Source organism: Ursus arctos, unplaced genomic scaffold, assembly GCF_023065955.2.
Source record: "Ursus arctos isolate Adak ecotype North America unplaced genomic scaffold, UrsArc2.0 scaffold_2, whole genome shotgun sequence".
Classification (NCBI taxonomy): Eukaryota; Metazoa; Chordata; class Mammalia; order Carnivora; family Ursidae; genus Ursus; species Ursus arctos.
In genome coordinates, this window is record NW_026622874.1 from 97,871,235 (window position 1) to 97,894,857 (window position 23,623).

The following is a 23,623-nucleotide window of genomic DNA, read 5'->3' on the forward strand; positions in this document are numbered from 1 at the left end:
GACATGAAAACTAATCATATAATCCTAAGTGCCTCAATCGAGAGTTATAAAAAACACGTGCTCCAAAACCCGTAGAAGTAAACTATGAATATACTTTCTGAGCCACGGGCAAAGTCACAGTGGATTAACTCTCACGTATCTTGACATATCACACTGGAAATCTGAACAAGCTCCATCCACCCAGTGACTGTGATGGTCAAAACGTTCAGTCACTGGCTCTCATTCATCGTTCTACAGAATCCCCCTTACTGTGCACGAAACCATCAGTTAATACTTTTGCAAAGTGATGCTCATTGACTTGCTCAGTGGGATATTTAATGTAGAATATTCAAAATTAGACATATGATAGAAATGTTCCTGCCACAGTCACCACAGTAATTCTTGTCTCCATTAAAGTTTGCTGATAAAATTGTTGAGAAAGTTTTAGTCTTGATCAGTGCTCAGGGGAGTAGATGATACTAACTGGGGGTCTCCTGTGTGAACCAGACAGGCTGAGTCTACATCTCTGGCAATTATTATCACCTCCTTTACTCTCCACAATATCTAATGCTCCACACAGACACTGGAGAAAGTTAACGAACGTACAGAATCCCTACTCGTCCGTCACGGGCAGTACATGAAGCTCATCTTTATTTCTGGGTTTTACTCACAAAGGAAATTGAGGTCTCTGGTGATCTGGGATACAGCTTCTTGAAGAACAAAGGGGAAGTCCTTAGGGAAAGTCAGGCTCCACTCACACTCCCATCTCTTGGCTCAACCTTGAGAACAATGGGTTTTTCTGGTTGAATTATCCCTTGAGTATATAATTTCAGGGGGATCTGCAACAGTTAAACAAGCACATGAGAACCAACAAATGAAACCCTTCCAACCACAGAAGCAAAGCAGGCAAGATACATGAAGGACAATAATCCATTACAAACATATAAACACTGTTTTTAGAATCATCTATCTCTGATTCTTTAAAATTACTCTGTAAACTGTCAAGACTGGAGCATGAAGCATTCATCCATCACTCTTTCAACAGATTATCCATTGAGTACTTACTCTGTACCAGGCTGGAGACACACTCATGTTGGCTGGTGTTCTTTTTTGATTTTAATTTTAAGGGAAAAGGATGAGCGTTTAAAATTTAAAACAGGTTCCTAGCCATTATGGCAAAGAATTTTGAGAAGCGCCAGACTGAATTTTCTATACGTTGAATCCTGAGCGTCTATTACACATTTTATCGTATGGACATCCACCCTGCCACTCATCCTGTCACCTCTGCCGTGGAAATATCCATTCATGATGACAGATTGGGATGGAAGGGAGCGTAGCCAGACTGGAGTCAGGCTTGCAGAAGGTGGGGCCAAGCAGTCAGGATGGCCTGGACCCTGGGCGTCCTTCACATCAGGCAGACATGCTTCACACCACTGATGCTCAACTTTGCTGGCCCTTCAGAATCATGGGGGCACTTTCAAAGCCACGCTCTGTTAGAATCCTGTTAGAATGTCTGAGATGACCTGGTCATCAGGATTTTTAACAAACACAGTGTTCCATGTACAATGAGGGTTTAAGAACCCTGGTCACTAGAGTGTCTGTAAGTTGTGTTGGAGAAGAGCATCGTTCAAAAGTCACATCATGGTTTTCACTGCATGACATGACTGTGCACAACGTGTTCCCTTCTTTTCAGCAGACTTGAAAGAAATCTAAAACACTGCCCAAGGTCATAGGTCTGTGAATAATGATGTCACGTGAACTGTATTGACTACATGACCCTTACGGTTGGGTGGTCATAAACCACAGACATGGCACTCAAGAGCTGAAGGACCCTTCAAGGTCACAGATGGCTCCAAATAGATTCTCTGGCTGATTGAACAAATTACTAAGCATAAATGAGTCCATACACACACACACACACACACACACACATCTATTCCATATCTCTAGTTTAAAAAAACAATGAAACATTCCTTTTGCAGAAAGTTCTCTCTCTGACCTGTGTTTCTTTACAAGGTTTGAAGGAGAAGTTCTGCAGGACTCTGACAAGGGCGAGTTTCATGTTCATGATCGCAAACCTCATCCCAATGCAGTTTCGTGGTCCAGTTCCAAAAGGCAGGTATATATAAGGATTTATGCTGTCCTTGTTCTTCTTACTGAACCTGGTTCCACCATACATGTTGGAAACAAGTTAGAAAAACATAAAAACCACAAGAGCTACATATTCGGGGTTCTCAACCAGGGCTACATGGGAAACTTTGATGGGCCAGTTACTGAAATCCTGCTACGCTTACTCTGCTGTGACAATTATAAGCTACAGGTCATTGGATACCCCTTCCCCTATGGGAGCATTCAGTGTTGTTGAAGAGATGAAGTGAATGGTTTTGCAAGGATTTATCTTCAACACTAGAATTATATTCATGGTGGTGAGATGTTCACACTCTGAAAGGCAAGCAAGAAACGAGCCTGACTGAAGGAAAGGTAGGATCCTGCCTCCACCGAATGATGTTTGCCATATATCCACGGACAAAGGAAGCAGGAGAAATGCCTCCCATGATTTACATTATTATTTTTTTCCCCTTTACTTCCCTACCCTCCCTGCTAGGACCACCCCAACCACTTACACAGAACAGATTTTCAGATGATTTACATAGGCACGTGGTGCTACTCCACTATAATCATACTCACAGATATGAACAATCACTATAATTACTGAGTTTTTGTCTATCTGTTCCCCAACGCTCTAAATTCCTTGAAGGTTTGACGTATACTGTATTCAAAATTAATTCCTCCATATTTATATCAAGGAAACGTGGATTTGGGGAAAGTGATAATGGCATTGTGGTGAGGTATTATTTAAAACTCATTATATTATGGAGAAGATGGTGGAATGTTTACAGATGATATGCTTTAAAGTAAAATGGAAAACAGATATGGAATTATAACAGTGTGCGGATGGGGCAGCTGATACAGGTTAGTGGTTGTTGGGCAGGTGATGGGCACACAGAGATTCAATGAAAGTATTTCATAGACTTGTGTCTATAGAATATGCTTGTGCATATGTCAAAAATTCTCCACAATAGGGGCACCTGGGTGGCTCAGTTGGTTAAGTGTCTGTGTTCAGCTCAGGTCATGATCCCAGGGTCCTGGGATCAAGCCCCACATTGAGCTCCCTGCTCAGCAAGGAGTCTGCTTCTCCCTCTCCCTCTGCCCCTCCACCCACTCGTGCTCTTTCTCCACCCTTGTCTCCCTGTCTCTCTCTCTGTCTCTCTCTCTCAAATAAATAAAAGTTTTAATAAAATTATCCATAATAGGCATGTTCAATACATGGATTCCACACTGCCTGGCACAGTCCTTGACACACACAGGTAAGCACTTCCTCTCATGACTGAATGAATCACAGACAAGTACCAGGAGTGCTCTCTGGTTTCCATTTGAGAAGCGACAGGAGAGGCAAATGCTGAGCTTGTGGGAACCATCAGGTCTCCTGGTCCAGAAAACAGATGCCTTGGTCATTTTTGAGTTCTTTCAGCAAGTACTATGTGTAGGTGCATTGCTAGCACTAGGGACACCACGCAACAGGATGAGGGCTCTGCCATCAGGGAGCTTAGAAGCAGGGGCTAAACGTCTAGATCCCTAAAAAGTTCATCCGAATTTTGCTCACCAGTACAATAAACAGGAAAGCATGGACTTTAGCAGAATTCAAGCTGCACCCAAAGCCAGACTCTGCTCTGAATGATCAGAAGCTAGATAGCTCTCACATAGCTAGAGAGCAGAAGAGCTTGCTTTGGATGAACCCCAGGTACTGAGAGGGGTGGGAGCTGGCACAGGTCTGCAGCCACAGACAGCACAAGACCTGTGCACACCTCCATCCTCAGGAGGCCGCTCCTCCTGCCAGGGATGTGGACTCAGCTCCACAGCCTCTGCTGTCACACTACAGCTAGCAGAAACGGTGGCCCAGGGTTACAAAGATGGAATGTGAGAATGGGAGGAGTAAATTCAGAGCGCTAGAGAGGGCAAAGAACTTAATGAGAAAAAAGTCCCGTTTTCCTAAATAAGATAATGGTTAAGTATATCTTGGTATATGCATCTAATCACAAACGCAAATACGGTATGTTGTTTACAGCTTACTGTCACATTAAGTAAGTAGTTCAAAAAAGATACTGATAACATCCTAACTTACAGTAATCTATATATGCATAGAAAAATATCCACAAGGACGTACATCACATGATTAATAATGATGTATGTGACTGGTGATGACTTTCTTTTTTCTCAACTACAGTTTGTAAAAGTTTGACAACAATGATCATTTTGTAATAAGAAAAATACTTCTAAAAATAAAAAGATGTACAAATAAATAATTATACAACCACATGCTTGTCATCTATACTAAGGAAATATCAGAATATCCTCCAATGTGAGGGCGGGTTCCCCTTTCCAGGGTTCTCTATACCTTTCAGGACGGAACTCCTCAGGCTCTGGCCAGAGATCCTGGTCTCGGTGAAGAGTAAAGACTGGCACCATCACCACTGTCCCTTTGGGAATGAACACACCACTGATTTCCACATCTTTCTTACACACCCTCTCAAGTCTACCACCGATTGGGTATAATCTGAGAGTTTCATTCAACACCATGTCCAGATATTCCATCTGTGCAAGGGCATCGTAAGTGGGCAGTGCCTGGAAGGAAAGAAACAGATTTTGATACATTGAGATTTGGGATCAACATCCGACTCACTCTATACACTACTACTGAAGTCTTAGGAACACCTAAGAATCATGTATTTTGTTAAAGGGCATTATGAACATTTTAATGTCTACCATGTCCTTTGACCTGCTCGACGGCCCACTGACATGTGTGTACTAGTAATGACAAGGGGAAACTGCTGGGACCATCCCCTAAACAGGGCCTGAAATCCTTCCCAGGTAGTGCTTTTTCTTCCTCGTGTGAACAAAAGTGACTAAGACTGTGACCCTTAATCTTTTTTTTTTAATTCAATATAGTTAACATATAGTATATTATCGGTTTCAGGGGTAGAATTTAATGATTCATTAGTAGCATATAACACCCAGTGCTCATTACATCAGGTCTCCTCCTTAATGACTATCACCCAATTAACCCCATCCCCCATCCCCTCCCCTCCAGCAACCCTCAGTTTGTTTCCTATACTTGAGAGTCTCTTATGGTTTGCCTCCCTCTGTTTTTATCTTATTTTATATTTCCTTCCCTATGACCCTTAGTCTTAAGTAAAATATGTTGAAATCACCATTTCCTTTCAAAACAGAAGTCACACATCCGCACCATGGAAGAACATACAACAAGAAATATCCCCTCTGCCTCACAAACTCTTCTAGTTGAAATATCCTGCTTCCTAGCGTTTCAATTATATTCACCGTATTTAGAGAGAAACACTATACTGTATAAAAACCATAAATAATTGGGGGAGACACCAGTTCCTCTCAACACAAATAGGGCAAGAGAAGGGTAGGATTGGAGGCTACCAAATGTGGACACACAATTTCAGTTCTATGGAACGTTCAATAGGGGATCAGAACCCTATACTCAGCCCCACCCTCTGTTGCTGGAAAGGTCTCCTCCTTGTTGGTCTGGGGTTTCACTGTTTGCCCAATAGGCCACTCCAGCCCCAGAGGCCAGGTCTCTTCACAAGTAGGGAACTCCAGGTTGGGCAGGGATCTCTAAACAGTGTGGGCAATATGTGCCTATCACTTGGTGTTATATTTAAGAGACAACATTGTACAGGTTAAGAGTTCAGTAAGGATCCTGGAACCCGGGCTCCTTGCTTGGCTTCTTCACCACTAGTTATGTACGAGTCTAAGGTCATTATGTTGTCTCTCTGTAGCTCAGTTTCCTGACTTGTTACATGGAGATAATTAGAATTGACACACATAGGGTGTGTGGCAGAGACACTCTCTGCTCACCCAATGTCCATGAATGGCATCTATGAACCCCATAGATCCCAGCCCATGTGAACTTAGGGGAAACTACTTTGCAAATGGGCTGTGAATTGATGGGATGTGTGTCAGTTCAGGGCCATTTGAAAAGCAAGTGAGCAATGCTCTAATTCCTTGTTCCCCAGCCAACAATTAGTCCCCAAGTTCCAGATAATGCAGGTACAAGAAAGTGGAGCCTCTTTCCCCAGTATCACCAAATGACTATATGAAGCAGAGACTCACCCCCATTCTCCACTATGCCCACGGTGGACAGGCAAATGCGAATTAGAAGTAAACCTTTTTATGAAAACCCACTCAGTTTGAGGGCTAATCTGTTACTGAGACATAACCGAGCTTATTCTGACTCCCTCCTCAGGTATGACCCACTCACCTTATTGGGGAAAGTGGCATCAATCTCCTCCTGCAGTTTCTGCTGGACATCAGGGTGAGTGGCCAATTCATACACAAGGAAGGAAAGAGAAGTGCTAGTGGTCTCATAGCCAGCAAAAATAAAGATAATAGATTGGGCCACGAGCTCCAGATCAGAGAGAGCTAAAAGGAGAGGAATGACATTTTAGCTAGAGCAGGTGAATACAAAACATCACAGTTTAGGTGATAGAAATCTATTTGAAACTCCCAATTCCCTTGCAGGGAATATGTAAAAGCAATTCAGAATCAAATTCACAGTGGTTTGCACTCTGATGTCTATCTTACAGACCCAGAAAAGCCAGAAGTTGTCTTGATCTGGTTATTCCCATGGTCTAAACTATTCTTGGCCATCTGCTCCTGCTCATGCCATGCTCCCCACCAACACACATAGGTAATTTCAGGAGATGGCATTTCTGTCTAAAGTACACAGAGTTATTAGTACGTCCTTCGGAGAATCCTAAAAGGACTTCAGTCCTAAGTCACATGGGATAGCTTTCTCCCCCAGGAAAGTTTAAATCCTTCCAGCTAAAATGGAACTTAAATTTCTTTAGAGAGTTTGCAATGCTAAGGCTTGATGGCCAGGAAAAATGAATGATCGTTCATCTAAACATAGTTGCGGGAACTTAAGAGAACACAATTGGGCTACAGATAAACTCTTGCTGCTCAAAGTGCGGGATCGGCAGCACATGGAAGCTCATTAGAAATGCAGAATCTCAAACTTCACCCTAGAACTATCAGATCAAAATCTGACCTTCCATGAGATGTGGTGATTTGTGTGCACAACCTAGCTTGAGAAGCACAGATTATACCTTTCCAAGGTCTAATAGAAGACCTGGCTCACAACTTCTCAAGTGGATGACCTCTGATATGTACAGAAACTACGACACAGACAAAGCGAGAAGAGTGGTGATTGAACCAGGATAATTCATGCCATTAAAGGAGCAGAAGAAGGAATGTGTCAATAGCAGGGTACTGGCCAGCAAGAAATAGAGACAAACTGAATCCAGTGAATGGAATTAGCAATGCCTATTCAATCATGGCCTCAAAGTCACCTTCCTTAGTGAACGGCCCCACTCTGAATATAAGTTGTTCTCTCCTTTGATTTTCTCCTGGCAGAAACTCTGTATGGTCATGCTCTAATCTCTTTGATCAGAACTGTATCAGGACATTTAGATACTTAAGCACTGAAATGAACACGGTGCCTGCCACAAACATGTAATTCACAACTAAAAACAATAAAAAAGTGTAAAAAAAGGTCTATAGAGCTCTGATTTCCCAGTCATTCTTTCTGTGATGCTGTTGTGGATAAATTTAACTATCAAATTCTTGCCCTCGATTACCCTGAACCCCATGATAATCAAAGTTTAGAACTGTGCTGTCCAATAAGGTAGCCTCTTGCCAGATGTGGCTATTTATATTTAAGTTGTACTTAGGTATACTAAATTCCATGTAAGATTCCAATTTTCAGTGACACTGGCCACATGTCAAGTGCTCAATAAACACATGTGTGTAGTGAATCTGTACAGAACCAAGCATACATAGAATATTTCCTTCCTCACAGAAAGTAGTAGAACTAGAGAGAGAGTTACATAGATAGAATAGAAGTAGACATAGTTATAGATACATATACATATACATATACATATAATATATATTATGTATTCTATATAGTGGTGTGATAGAGTAAGCCCATCTTTTTTCTCTAGAATAAACTGTTATATATTCAAGAATTTTGCGAGTTGGTTGTCAAACCATAGACAGCTTGAAATTAACCACGATGGGAATATTTCTGTCAGAGAAACAACTATAAATCAAGACTCCTTTTTTCTTTCAGATGCAGAGACCTTAATTACATCACTGGTTATGGAGATAGATATATTTATGTTGATCAGTCCTGTGTAAATATATTTGATGTTCTTTGCTTGACCCACTGAGAGGAAATAGATGCAAAGAAACCCTCGTAGAAATGAGCGCTCCTAAATCCCAGATTTTGGTTCCTAAATACCATTCTCACTAAAAGGAAACAGAGCTACTTAGAGAAATGCTGATTCCACGGCTCGTCAAGGAAGCAGCAGAGAAACCGGATGTCTCACACCAGAATGCAAGGAACTGCTCAGAAAACAAGATGGAAAAAGTATACAGAATACACTATGTGCTATAATGGTGGATATACATTATTATCATCATCACACATATGTCTAAACCCAGTTCATATACAACACCAAGGGTGAACTGTAATGTAAACTATGGATTTGGGGTGATACTAATATGTAATTGTAGGGACACTGATCGTAACAAAATTACCACATCTGGGGGGATTTTGATAGTAGGAGATGCTGTATGTAGCTGGGACAGAAGTATGGGATAAATCTCTGTGTCTTTCACTCAAATTTACAGCAAACATAAAACTGCTATAAAACTAAAGTCTATAGAAAACAAAAAAAGAAGAAGAAAGAAAGAAAGGACGCAGGATCCCACTTGAAATGGCTTCTAGAAGACAAACCTGAGAGAATTGATCATCTAAATTAAAAGAAAAACAATTTAAGAGACTAAGTTAGTAATATTGAGATTGTATTGACATATATAAATAAACAAATACAATAATGATGATTAATGGAAAGTTCACCCTAACGATGGGCTATCACTCCAAATGTAGAAGGAATGGTGGAAGTAGAAAGTCATCATTTTGCAACCATCATACTAATTATGGTTTTAGTCAAATATTATCCATGGATGATCAAAGTAGTAGGTGACATGTTAAAGAGAAATATGTAAGATGTACACATCACAAAGGCATTCGGTACCAGTTATTTCTTAATTACAAAGGGAAAAACCTTGCAGTAGATTAAGCCAGTGAACACAAGTTTAACCAAGTGTTCCAAGTGAAGGTCACCTACACTGGGGCCTGGGGCCTCCTGATGTGATGAAGCTTTGACGTGAATTTCCAGACTGAGGTTCTGATTCAGTGGGTCTCGATTAGGATGGGGGATTGACATTGCAAACAAGCTCCCATATGGCAGACCACTGACTGCTTTGTCTATCATTACCCTTTAAGCTTTGAACAAACTGTGGCTTTGTTCTTCTGGAAAATGCTCTGGCTACCATTTGTATCTGAACGTGTGTCTTTCTTCGATTTTCTGATATTCCATCTGCTAAAAATCTCCCTCCATATCTCAGAACCACCCCCTATCTCTGAGCCACCCCATTAAGGCCATCTGAAGCTCTCCTTGCTTACCTTTATGGGTGTCCATTTCTTTGGAATTCTGGGAGTTAATCATCAGCTGAAGAAAATCCACTCGGTGCTGGAAACAGAAAGAGACATTTCAATGACAAAAAGTCACTTGTGAAGTCAGAAGTAAATCAGGGGTGCAGCATCTAACTTCTCTCCTGAGAATATGGCCCCTTCACATCCAGAAGTTTAACTAGTGTTGCCAGAGGCAAAAGTGAACAAAAATGTCCAGCTACAAATCTTGAAGAGCACGATATTTCTCATGCAGGAATCCAGCCATTACGTCCCACTGCTTTTTGGTTCTTGCTCTCTCTGATCCTCAGCTTCTCTGGTCTTTGAACACAACTTCCTGGCCCAAGAGGTGCCTGGTCCCTCTCCTGTCATACCTACTGCTCAGGAGAAAGTCCCTGACTTCAGTCCTTTTGTTTTTCCAGCCTTAATTCTTAATGAATGGCCACATAGACCAATCTCCTGACCTCTGCACAGTCCACGGGCAGCTTCGAATGCCCCACCCTCCCAGAACTCTGCACAATCTTCAGAGACATCCTGGGCTACCCAGCCCTGTCTCCCTGTCCTACACACATCCTAGTGCTGCCCACCAGGCCTCAGGAAGGCAAAGCCTGCTCAGCCAGCTTGCAGCCTCAGTACCCAAAGAAGACACCTGCACACTCTAGACTATGACAGGCTCAAATTTAACATGACCAGGTGCCTGAGGGGAAATTCCACGAGCGAATGTATAAGAAAAGAGGCTTAGAATTGAAGGGATCCTTTGCCAGTGTAATATCTGCCAAAATCATACTACCAGGAAAATGATTTTACACAGTAATTTTTATGTTTTGACAACTTACTGAAGGGAAGTCGCAGTTTTTCTCTCACCAAAGTTTATGCACTGACATACTCATTGGCATGCTTATTCTTAAATTTTAAACATTGTCTCTCTGACTCATCTTCTTATCTCCTTCCCTGACCTCCACCTTCTTCATTCTCTCTGAAATGTTAGAAATCTCCTGCTCTAAACCCTAGAGTTCCCTACCTACCATTAAATCATACTTAGAAGTGTGCACGTCAAATGTATCCAGCTCAGTGAAAGATCAGAAGGGAACGTGCACATGTAACCACCACAGATTTACCTTTTGTTTATCTTTGAGGCGACTTTCCTTCATCCTTTTTATAGATTTTGTGAAAAAATCAGTAACTTTCTTTGGAAATAGGCAGATATTTAATATTTCAAAAACTGGGGTAAGGAATGGAAACAGTACTGCAAGGAAAAACAAAACAATGGAAATAACAGTGGAAATGCAAAATTTTCTGGGAGCAATTACAATTTGGTCTACCAACCTGAGGACTAAAAGACACCAGGATTCATTCATATCAGGAGTTATTCCCTCTATGACCTTTACTCGAACTTGCAAGCCAATGGCTGAGCCAGAGCAAGTCACACATACGGGCCACCACTAGCGCAGTCAGATCAGTGTCTCCTGGCACATCTTTGAAGTGACCAAAGGAACAGGATTACATTCCTGGATCTCTTAGCCTTTTATTTTTGGACCAGAGTTTCTTTGGAAACACCAGACCATAATATGCTACTTTAATTAATCATGCTGTTTAAGAAATTGTGTCAGGATGGAAATAATACGTAGTATGCCTTCAATTACAATGGAGTAAAATTAGAAAACAGGAACACAAACAACACGGAAAACCCACAAATCTGTGGAAATTACACAATATGCTCCTATACAGCCTGTCAGTAGAAAAGAAATCAAAAGGGCACTTTAGGGGTGCCTGAGTGGCTCACTCATTAAGCGTCAGCCTTTGGCTCAAGGTGTGATCCCAGGGTCCTGGGTTCAAGCCCCGCATCGGGCTCCCTGCTTCGCTGGGAGCCTGCTTCTTCCTCTCCCACTCCCCCTGCTTGTGTTCCCTCTCTCACTGGCTCTCTCTCTCTCTGTCAAATAAATAAATAAAATCTTAAAAAAAAATCAAAAGGGCACTTTAGAGTTACTTGGAGAATACAAAAATGAAGAAACCACATACCAAAACTCATGGGATGTAGCAACAGCAATGACCAGAAAAAAAGGTTTTCATTATATATGCCTACCTTTAAAAAGAACCAAGATTTCAAATCAATGACTTAGCTTTATGTCAAAAAAGATGCCAAAAATACAAGGGCACACCAATCCAAAAGCATGCAGAAGGAAGCACATAATACAGACAACAGCAGAAATTTAGGAAATAAGAGAATAAAAAACAAGAGAAACTTCAAAGAAAGCAAAGCCGATTCTTTCAAAAGACCTTTGGCTAGACTGACCAAGCAAAAAGGAGAAGAGATTCCAATTACTATGATCAGAAGTGAAGGAGGAGATTACTGTGGACATTACGAAAATAAAAAGGACTACGGGGAATACTACGAACAACTGAATGCCAATAAACTAAGTGAAGTGGAAAAATTCTTAGAAAAAGATAAACTAGAAAGTGACATTAAAAAAAACCACAGGCAATCTGAAAGACAAATGAAAAGACTGAGTTAGTAGTGAAGAAACTACTGACAAAAACAAGCTCAGCCCCGATGGTTTCTCAGGCAAGTTCTAGCAAATATTTAAAGTGCAATCAACACCAATTTTGAACAAATGCCTCCAAAAAATAGAGGAGGTAGGAACACTTCCAAACTCATTCTACCTGGCCTATATTACCCTGATACTAAAACCAGACGATGATATCACAGAATAAGAAAACTACAGACCAACGTATCTGATGACACGGATGCACAAATCTTCAACAAAATACTAGCAGACTGGACCTAGCAACATATCAAAAGAAGGATAGATCATAACCAAGAGAGGTTTATCCCAGCAATTCCAGGTTATGTAATACTATATAACAACAAAAAATCTTTTAAAAACCACATGGTCATCTCAATACAGGCAGAGAAAGTATTTGACAAAAACCCAACACCATTTAGCAATAAGAACACTCAACAAACTAGGAGCAGAAAGGAATATCCTCAACCTGATAAAGGGCATCTACAAAAACTCATAACTAACACACTAATGGATGCAAACTGGACACTTTCCCCTAAGATTAAAGAAAACAAGGATGTGTCTATCACCCACTTCTATTCAACATTGTACTAGAAGTTCTAGCCAGGAAATGTAGGCCAAAGAAAGAAAGAAAGAATGAAGGAATGAATGAATGAATGAAAGAGGGAGGGAGAGAGGGAGGGAGGGAGAAAGAAAAAAGAAAGAAAGAGGAAAGAAAGAAAGAAAGAAAGAAAGAAAGAAAGAAAGAAAGAAAAGAAGGAAGGAAGGAGAGAAAGAAAGAAAGAAAGAAAGAAAGAAAGAAAGAAAGAAAGAAAGAGAGAGGAAGGGAGGGAGGGAGGGAGGAAGGAAGGAAGGAAGGAAGGAAGGAAGGAAGGAAGGAAGGAAGGAAGGAAGAGGAAGGGAGGGAGGGAGGAGGGAATAGAGGGAAGGAGGAAGGAAGAAAAAAGAAACAGAAGTTATTCATAGAGGAAATAAAGAGTAAAAGCATCTCTATTATCAGGCAACATAATGTTATACATAGAAAATCTGAAGGAATGTAATAGAAGTCTATTGGAACAAATAAACCAGTTTAGCAGAGTTTCCGATTCAAGATCAACATACAAAATCAATTGTATTTCATACACTGCAATAAAAAATCCAAGTGAAATTAAGAATATAACTTCTTTACAATAGCATCAAGGAGAAGAATACCTAGGAATAGCTTTTTTTTTTAATAACAAGGAAATGTATTTATTGATATCTCCCCACAAATATAAGCTGAGAGCCAAATGGTTTAATTGGGAAATTTGGAATAGCTTTAACAAAAGAAGTGCTATACTCTGAAAACCACAAATATTGTTGAAATAAAGAAGATCTATGTAAATGGAAAAACATCTAATGATCATGGATTAGAATTTCATGTTGTCAAGATGGCAGTACTCCTAGAGCTGATCTACAGATTAATGCATTCCCTATCAGAATCCTAGTTGGCTTCTTTGTAGAAACTGACATACTGAATTTAAAATTCAGGGGTGCCTGGGTGGCTCAGACATTAAGCGTCTGCCTTCGGCTCAGGACATGAACCCAGAGTCCTGGGATCGAGCCCCACATCGGGCTCCTCCACTGGGAGCCTGCTTCTTCCTCTCCCACTCTCCCTGCTTGTGTTCCCTCTCTCGCTGGCTGTCTCTCTCACTGTCAAATAAATAAATAAATCTTAAAAATAAAATAAAATAAAATAAAATTCATATGGAATTGTAAGGAACCTAGAATGGCCAAAACAATCTTGAAATAAAGAAGAATAAAATTGTAGAACTCCAACTTCCAGTTTCAAAACTTACCACAAAGCTATAATGATCAAGACAGTGGTCCAGACATAAGGAAAGACATATAGATCAATGGAATTGAATTTGGAGTCCAAAATTATACCCATGTGTTTATGGTCAACTGAATTTTGAGAAGGTTTCCAATACCATTCAATGGAATAAAAATAGTCTTTTCAATAAATGGTGTTGGGACAAGTCACGTAACCTCAGATTTTACAAGAAATTCTTAAATATGACAGTAAAATCATAGACAACAAAGGGAGAAATACATACATCATATATCATCAAAATTAAAAATTTTGTGCTGCAAAGAACACTATGAAGAAAGCAAAAATACACCTACAGAATGGGGAAAAAATTGCAAATCATACATCTGATAAGGGACTTTTGTCTAGAAGATACAGAGAATTCTTACAACTCAAAAACAGATGAACAACTGCACTATAAAGGGCAAGAATTTATCTAAAGTTATGAAATAGACAACAAATGTATAAAAAGTTGTTCAACCCCACTAGCCATTAAAGAAATGCAAAACAAAACCATAATACCCTTCACACCCATTAAGGTGGCCATCATCAAAAAAGTAGACAAGTGTAGACCAAATGTGCCAAGGATGGGCAGAAACTGGAACCTTCATACTTTCTGGTGGGAATGTGAAATGGTAGAGCTATTGTAGAGAAAAGTGTGGCAGTTCCTTATTAAATTAAACACACTGTATCTTAGCAACATAGCAAGTTACAATGAAAAACATTGTACAGACATAGCAAAGTTACTTCACAATTCCACCTCTGATTATATACCCAAAAGAATTGAAAACAGGTATTCTAACAAAAACCTGGGCATGAATGTGGATGGTAGCACTATTCATAATAGCCAAGAGTTGGAAACAGCCCAAATGTCCACCAAATGATCAAACGATAAACAAAATGCAATATGTCCATATAATGGAATATTAATTGGCCATAAAAAGAACGTTCTGATGCATGGTGCAACACAGATGAACCTTGAAAACATTATGCTAATGAAGGAAAGGAATCACAAAGATCACATGTTATATGATTCTATCTGTATGAAGAGTTCAGAAGAGGCAAATCTATTAAGACAGAAAGGATTAGTGGTTGCTTAGGGCTAAAGAAAGTGGGAAGTGATAGTAAAAAAGTACAGGATTTCTGTGTTGATGACAATATTCCAACAATTGACTGCAGTAAAAATTGCGCATATCCTTGAATGCACCAAGCAGAGTTTTCCGTTTCCTTGAGTTACAACAGACATACAGGACTGTATGTGAGACGGTGTACTGCACATACTCGACATACATATATACAAAATGGTTACCACAATAAGACTAGTTAACATCCATCATCTCATACAGTTATAAAAACAAAGTTTTCCGCCATTATGAGAACTTCTACAATCTACTCTTTTGGTAATTTACAAACACCTCATACAGCGGTGCTAACTATAGTCATCATGTTGTATTTACCAGTCCAGTACCCATCTAACTTGTAACTGAAAGTGTGTACGTTAGATCATCTTCATTGAAGTACCACCCCACAACCCCTGCTTCTGATAACCACAAATCTGATCTCCTCTTTGTATGACTTTGTTTCTTGTATTGTTTTTTTTTATTCCACATGTTATTGAGCTCATACAGTATTTGTCTTTCTCTGACTCATTTCATTCATCATAATGCCCTTGGGATCCAACCATGTTGTCCAAATACAGAATGTCCTTTCATTTTTATGGTTGAATAAGATTCCATGGTATATCCATACCATATTTCAATTATTCATTCCTTGGACAATGAACACTCAGACCATAAAAATTGAACTGTACATTTTAAAAGAGGGACATATATGTTATATAAAGTTGTATCTCAGTAAAATTGTTGTAGAAAGGTAGGAAGGGAAGAATTGAGGGAGGAAGGAAGGAAGGGTAAAAAAGGGATGAGAGGAGAAAAAGAAAAATGGTACTGTACGTACATATTGAGAACAAAAATGGATCAAAGAAATCAAATTTTAAGAGCTTCTTAATATTTTCTACAAAAGGATCTTGTGGGTTGTTGAGGGAATCAATGTTCACTCCAAATGATGTGCTAGTAATCACATCCATGCTGTAGGCCCCAAAGATGCTGTGAGAGAAACAAAGACATGGATAATTAAAACCAGCACCTCTTTACTATCCTTATTCAACACATGAAGCAAGAGATGCATGTAGATTACAATGTCCAGGCAAGACAAGAGCCACACTTTCAGAACCACCTGCTGGATCATCTGAAGAGTCTATATGCCATCACACTCCCTCATGAGGTGCTCATGAGGTGCCACTGATGCAGCTGGCCTTGTGCTAGGGGTCATGGGGACACTATCACATGTTAGAAACACCTCTGAGCTCAAGGAGCTCAGCCATGGAGGGATAGAGACCCAAAGTTGGACAAATTACAGTAGTGTGTTGTGAGTATGGGCAGTAGAAGGCGGAGAAGCACTGTGTCTGAGCAGGACAGATGCTGGACTAATTAACCCTTCCTCAGGGAGTCAAGAAAGGTGAAATTGATCTGGTTCTTCTCTCGCCACAGTATCTATGCTCGGAGCTGATTCCTCTTCAACACATGACAGAACACCAACACCCTGTTCTGTGCTGCCAGGAACACCATCCCTTCTCCACACCCCTGCTAAGTCTTCTGAAAGACCCACTCTATCTCATCTCCAGTGATCTGAGATTGCCCGGAGAACTCACTCATTTCTGGAAAATGTAAGAACTAAGAATGTTCCTAGTTTAAAAATATATATTAAATCACACCAAAATTGATTTAGGGGATGCCATAGCTAAGTGATTACATGCCAGTAGTTTTCCCAGGACAGTGTGTGTGTGTGTGCGTGTGTGTGTGCGTGTGTGTGTGTTTATAATGTAATGTCTCCCTCCCATCCCATGAGCAAGGCCTTGTCTCTTTTGAGATTGGAAGAAGGACAGCTGGTCATAAGAATTAATATTTAGTGTTTTGCTAATATTCTCAACAAAATCAGGAAGGGGCTTACGTTGTTCCAACTTCCACATGTTAGTGTCCTGCCCCACCCACCTTCCCCTCCCACCATTCCATACTCTCAACATTCACAGATTTGGTACAATCATGTTTCTTTTTTTCAAGCATGTATTTTTGTCTTCCAGAATATCCAAGGTGACAATTAAGCAGATAAAGTAATCCTGCCTCATGTACCCAAACAACACCCTTTCTCTCCTGGCTGCCCTGCCTTATTAGGCGAGCTACCTCGTCTTGGCTGGCCCACTGGAGTTGTAACACCACATGCGTACTTCAGCTGCTTCGCTGGAGAAACTCAACAGTGGGAATTTGGCTCTGTGGCAGCAGCTGGAAAGCGTTGTGACAGAGCAGGAATCCCAGCAGCCCCGCTCCTACTTACTCTTTCAACATGACGTGGTTGCCTTTCTCTGCCTCCTTCCTCAGGTTCCTCACCAACACATCTCCATACTGGCCAATGATGGGGAACATCTACACACAAAATACACCACCACCTGAAGTTAAGTCTGAGAATCAAGTCCTAGAATGATGTGGCTTTCACAAGCATGGAACAATGATTTGTAATAACAAATCTTATCGTATCTCTTGTAGGACATGAAAAGACCATTTTTAGGAAGCCCGAATTCAGCAGACTACCCCTTAGAGATGGACTTTGATCTTATTTTCCATCAGCCCCCAATGTATTCCTTAACTTTCTAATTGAAACTCTTCTTTTCTTACCTCCTTGAGCTTTCCGCTAGTGAAGGTTGGAGATAGCAATGTTCGTATTCTCTTCCATTCTTCATCCTCAGACAAAGAGATTGCACTTTTCATAAATCCCGTTGGACCAATGGACTAGAGTCAAAAAAAAAAACCCACAATTTGCCCTACATAAGTTTTGGAGGTCTCAAAGATTGTGGAAAATTTGTTAAACAGGCAGAAATTATTCAACAAATATTAAGTGATTATCAACCTAGTAGTAGGCCCTATGGTGGGTGATTAACAGATACTTATCCCAAATGGCTAGCCTCCCGCAAGGCTGAGGACACATCCAGCCACCTGATGTGCTTTGTAGCCTTTATACTCCATTTCCTTTTCAACGTAAATGTGGTATGGGAAAATCTGTCAGGGAAACTACTCCTCCAGGGGAATACACAGGATTAACACTTAGTACATTCTCCTCAGCTGTGCAGAGTAGAATTGAATTGGTGGAAGGCAGCCAGATACCCTGGCAAACTGTATGTTGCCTCACACCCGTTCTGCCTGTACATATATCCACAGCATGAGAAACTCGAAAAATGGATGTCTTGATATGGTGATTAAAAAAAACCCAAAACATTGTAGTTAACACTAAAAAGATTAGGAATCTATTTGCTCTTGTGAAGAAATGATGCAGTAACATGGAAATCTCTTTCCCCTGTATTTTCACCAAAGGGACATAAGGAAAAAGGCAGAAATAATTCTATTTCTCATCTTGGGATTGGCCTAGCAAGCCAACCAATTTGAATATTTCTTCCATTTTCCAAATCTGTATTTTGTTTTAAAATGGACATCTCCATGGCTAAAGTTAACAACTTAGGCAACAACAGATGTTGGCAAGGATGCAGAGAAAGGGAGCCCTCTTACACTGTTGGTGGAAATGCAAACTGGTGCAGTCACTCTGGAAAACAGTATGAAGGTTCCTCAAAAATTTAAGAATAGAGCTACACTACAACCCAGCCATTGGACTACTAGGTATTTATCAGAAGGATACAAACATAGTGAGTTGAAGGGACACATGCACCCCAATGTTTAGAGCAGCAATGTCCACAATTGCCAAAACACTGAAAGAGCCCAGATGTCCATGACAGATGAATGGATAATGAAGACTTGATACACGTATACACACACACACACACACACACACACACACACACACATACGATGGAATATTACTCAGCCATCAAAAAGAATGAAATCTTGCCATTTGCAACAACATGGATGGGACTGGAGGCTATTACACTAAGCGAAATAAGTCAGTCAGAGAAAGACAAGTACCATATGAATTTATGTGGAATTTAAGAAACAAAACAGGGGCACTTGGGTGGCTCAGGTCATCATCCCAGGGTCCTGGGATTGAGTCCCACATCAGGCTCCCTGCTCAGTGGGGAGCCTGCTTCTCCCTCTACCTCTGCTTGTCCCACTGCTTGTGCTCTCTCACTCTTTCTCTCTGTCAAATAAATAAATAAAATCTTAAAAAACAAAACAAAACAGATGAACATAGGAGAAGGGAAGGAAAAAAAAAGTAAGAGGGAAACAGAGAGGGAGGCAAACGTAAGGCATTCTTAACTATTGGGAACAAACTGAAAGCTGCTGGTGGGGACGGGGTGAGGGGATTGGGAACTGGGTGATGGGTATTAAGGAGGGCACTTCATGTAATGGGCACTGGGTGTTGTATGCAACTATTGAATCACTGAATTCTAACTCTGAAACTAATAACACAATATATGTTAATTAAATTGAATCTAAATTTTAAAAATTTTTTAAGATTTTATTTATTTGTCAGAGAGAGAGAGAGAAAACACAAGCAGGTGGACTGGCAGGAAGAGGGAAAAGCAGGCTCCCCACTGAGCAAGGAGCCCAATGCAGAACTGGATCCCAGGACTCCAGGATCATGACATGAGCCAAAGGCAGATGCTCAACCGACTGAGCCACCCAGGCGTCCCCCCCAAAAATTTTTAATTACGATAAAATAAAAATAAAAAAATACAGTCAATACCTCTAACACCATTTCATGATAAAAACTCACAAACTAGGAAGAGAGGAAAAGTTCCTCAACTTAAGAACGAGTATCTAAAAACTTTAAAAATAACATCTCCTCAGTGAGGAAAGACTGATATTATATCGCTAAGATGATGGAACAGACACTCCAGTCTCTCTCATCCCACAAACAACAATTAGAAAGCTATCCACAAACAAAAATAGGCCTAAGAGCTTAGGAGTCCATTTAAGAAGCTTCAACAGCACAGTGGAGCAAAACTCTTGAGAATAACTGTACAAGAAAAGTAAGGAGAAAATTTCATCACCCCATGCCCCAGGTCAGCACTGCTCAGCACCAAGAGGACACTCCCTGACCTGAGATAGGTCCCCTTCCTGGGGAACAGCGAAAGGGTGAGCAACCATGAGCCTCAGCCCTTCGGGGCATGGCACAAATGACCTGTTTTGGTTTCAAACCTCCCACAGACTGGCATGGCTGACACATCTAGACACAGCCAGGAACAAAGAAGGGCAGGACTACCAGTATCAGCCATGTGACATGAGTGACCGTGTTTCTCTGTGTCCTGCTCTGCAGAAGTCTCGAGCAGGCTTTGCTGCTGAGGAACCCACAGCCAGCCCAGCACTGTGCACCCTCTAAGAGTCTGCTGCTGATCGTCCCAGAGGTTTTCACATATGCAGACTCCAGCTGCCTGAACCAACTATGCCCTCCTGGATTATTTAAATTATCAAGTCTGAGTGGGATACAGTCAGACTGGGGAAAAAAGCTTACAGGCTTACAGGACACCATCAAGTGAAACAATATTCATATTATGGGAGTCCCAGTAGTGAAGAGAGAAGTGGGCAGAATGCTTACTTAAACAAACGATGGCTGAACAGTTCCCAAACCTAGGGAAATGTATGAAATCTTGGGACATTCAATCAATAAGACTGAATCTGAAAAAGACTTCTCCAAGAGACATTATAATAAAACTGTCAAAAATTAAACCCAAAGAAAAAGTCTTGAAAGCAGCAAGAGAAAAGGAGCTCATTAGATACAAGGGAACACCTTGGAGCTATCAGTGGATTCCTCAGCAAAAAAAAAAAAAAAAAAAAAAAAAAAAGCAGAAGAGTGGGTGATTTATTTGAAGTGCTAGAAAAAAAAAATACCAACTAAGAATACTTTACCCAGGGGAGGGAGGAGGTAAGATGGCAGAGGAGTAGGGGACCCCTTTTTCAGCCGGTCCCCTGAGTCGAGTGGGATAGGTACCAGACCAGCCTGAACATCCATGGAATCAGCCTGAGATGCAGGAAGATACATCTGGATCTCTACAAATGAACATCTCCAGCTCTGAGTATTGAGGTACGAAGCAGGGAGTGGTGAAACCGTGCACAGATATCAGAAGATAAACGGAAGGGGGAGGGAGCCACCACGTTCGGGAGCCAGGAAGCGGTAGCCACCTGCACGGGGGAGCGGGGGACTCGCGGACCGGCACCCGAGAGAGAGCAGACTGAGACCGTGAGCAGGGCATCGCGCGTCACCAGACTAAAATGGAGCTCCGGTGTGCTCACTGGAACCAGACTGAGACCGGGAGCTCCAGGAGCGCACGGGGGCGGCTGGCGGCTGGCAGTGTTAGAAACAAAAAGGACAGAGATGCACCAGCCCTGGAAGCGAGGGCTGGGACTCCGGGTGTGGGGCGCACATCCCAGGACGCTGCAGGGTTGAGTAGCACCAACAGAAACAGAGTTAAAGTGGCCAGAACATCAGTAGAGAACGGTCCATGATCCCTCTGTTCTGAAACAGAGGCTGAGATTCAGCCACTGCTGCTCTGCCTCTCAGAAGAGACACAGCAAGTCCCCAGGGAAAGCCGCCAGAGAACAAAAGCCTGGAAATACCGGCTCACAGTGTGCCCATCCCCATCCCCCCTCACAGGGGACACGGAGACTCTACCCAAACTGGGTTGCCTGAGCATCGGCGCGGCAGGCCCCTCCCCCAGAAGGCAGGCTGAAAAATCAAGAAGCATACATCCCTAAGATCCCTATAAAACAAGGGCGCACGGCCTGGGTCCCGGGCAATAATTTGGGCTCTGGACAACCCCGCAACCTCTCCTCATCAGAATGACGAGAAGGAGAAAACCCCCCAGCAAAGAAAAGACAATGAGACTGTGGCCTCTGCCAAAAAACTAATGGATATGGATATAACCAAATTATCAGAAATGGAATTCAGAGTAACAATGGTCAAGATGATGTGTAGACTTGAAAAAAGTATTAACGAAAATGTTAATGAGAATATAGAATCTCTAAGGGCAGAAATGAGAGCGAATCTGGCAGAAATTAAAAATTTTATGAGCCAAATGCACTGAAAACTAGAGGCTCTGACAGCCAGGGTAAATGAGGCAGAGGGACGTATCAGCGAATTGGAGGATGGGTTAGTAGAAGAAAAAACGAAAATAGAAGCTGGAGTCAAAAAAATCCACGCTCAAGAATGTAGGTTACGGGAGATTACTGACTCAATGAAACGTTTCAATGTCAGAATCATCGGCATCCCCGAGGGGGTAGAGAAAAACAGAGGTCTAGAAGAGATATTTGAACAAATTGTAGCTGAAAACTTCCCTAATCTAGCAAGAGAAACAAACACTCGTGTCCAAGAGGCAGAGAGGACCCCTCCGAAGCTCAACCACAACAAACCTATACCACGTCACATCATAGTGCATTTCTCAAATATTAGATCCAAGGATACAGTATTGAAAGGGCCAGGGCAAAGAAATTTCTCACGTACCAAGGCAAAGTTATCAGAATTACGTCAGACCTGCCTACACAGACCTGGAATGAGAGAAAGGGTTGGGGGGGGGCATTTTTAAAGCTCTTTCAGAGAAAAACACGCAGCCAAGGATCCTTTATCCAACAAGGCTGTCATTCAGAATTGATGGAGAAATAAAGACCTTCCAGAATCGCCAGTCATTGACGAATTTCGTAACCACGAAACCAGCCCTACAGGAGATATTAAGGGGGGTTCTAAAAGTAAAAAGGCCCCAAGAGTGATACAGAACAGAAAGTCACAATCGATAGAAACAAAGACTTTACTGGCAACATGGCATCATTAAAATCATCTCTCAATAATCAGTCTCAATGTAAATGGCCTAAATGCTCCCATACAATGCCACACGGATGCAGATTGGATAAAAAGACATGACCCATCCATTTGCTGTCTACAAAAGACTCATTTTGAACCTAAAGATACATTCAGGCTGAAAGTAAAGGGATGGAATACCATCTTTCACGCCAATGGACCTCAAAAGAAAGCTGGGGTAGCAATTCTCATATCAGACAGATTGGATTTTAAACTAAAGACTATAGTTAGAGACACAGAAGGACACTATATTATTCTTAAAGGATGTACCCAACAAGTGGATATGACAATTATAAATATATATGCCCCCAACGGGGGAGCAGCAAGATACACAAGCCAACTCTTAACCAGAATAAAGAGACATATAGATAAAAATACGTTAATAGTAGGGACCTCAATACTCCACTATCAGAAATAGACAGAGCACCCATGCAGAAAATCGACAAAGAAACAAGGGCTTTGAATGCCATACTCGACCATTTTGACCTCATAGATATATATAAACACTACACTCCAGAACCAAAGAATACTCATTCTATTCTAATGCCCATGGAACATTCTCATGAATAGACCATGTTCTGGGTCACAAAACAGGTCTCAACCAACACCAAAAGACTGAAATTATTCCCTGCATATTCTCAGACCACAACGCTTTGAAATTGGAATTCAACCACAAGGAAAAATTTGGAAGAAACTCAAACACTTGGAGACTAAGAACCATCCTCCTCAGGAATGACTCGAAAACCAGGAAATCAAAAATCAATTTAAACAATTTATGGAGACCAACGAGAATGAAAACACAACGGTCCAAAACCTATG

General features: G+C 41.2%; 1 protein-coding gene across 1 annotated transcript in view; it reads right to left on the reverse strand.

Annotated features, from left to right (window-relative positions):
• Window positions 1-603: 603 nt before the first annotated feature.
• LOC113249757 (cytochrome P450 3A12-like) overlaps window positions 604-23,623 on the reverse strand; it is a 35,918-nt gene continuing 12,898 nt past the window's right edge. The window contains exons 5-13 of the mRNA XM_048224738.2: window positions 17,683-17,796; window positions 17,345-17,433; window positions 15,911-16,059; window positions 10,723-10,850; window positions 9,599-9,665; window positions 6,326-6,486; window positions 4,436-4,662; window positions 1,979-2,141; window positions 604-818 (exon numbers count right to left, since the gene is read on the reverse strand). Coding sequence (XP_048080695.1) covers window positions 723-818; window positions 1,979-2,141; window positions 4,436-4,662; window positions 6,326-6,486; window positions 9,599-9,665; window positions 10,723-10,850; window positions 15,911-16,059; window positions 17,345-17,433; window positions 17,683-17,796 — 1,194 coding nt within the window. The 3' untranslated portion in view covers window positions 604-722. The remainder of the gene's footprint in view (window positions 819-1,978; window positions 2,142-4,435; window positions 4,663-6,325; window positions 6,487-9,598; window positions 9,666-10,722; window positions 10,851-15,910; window positions 16,060-17,344; window positions 17,434-17,682; window positions 17,797-23,623) is intronic.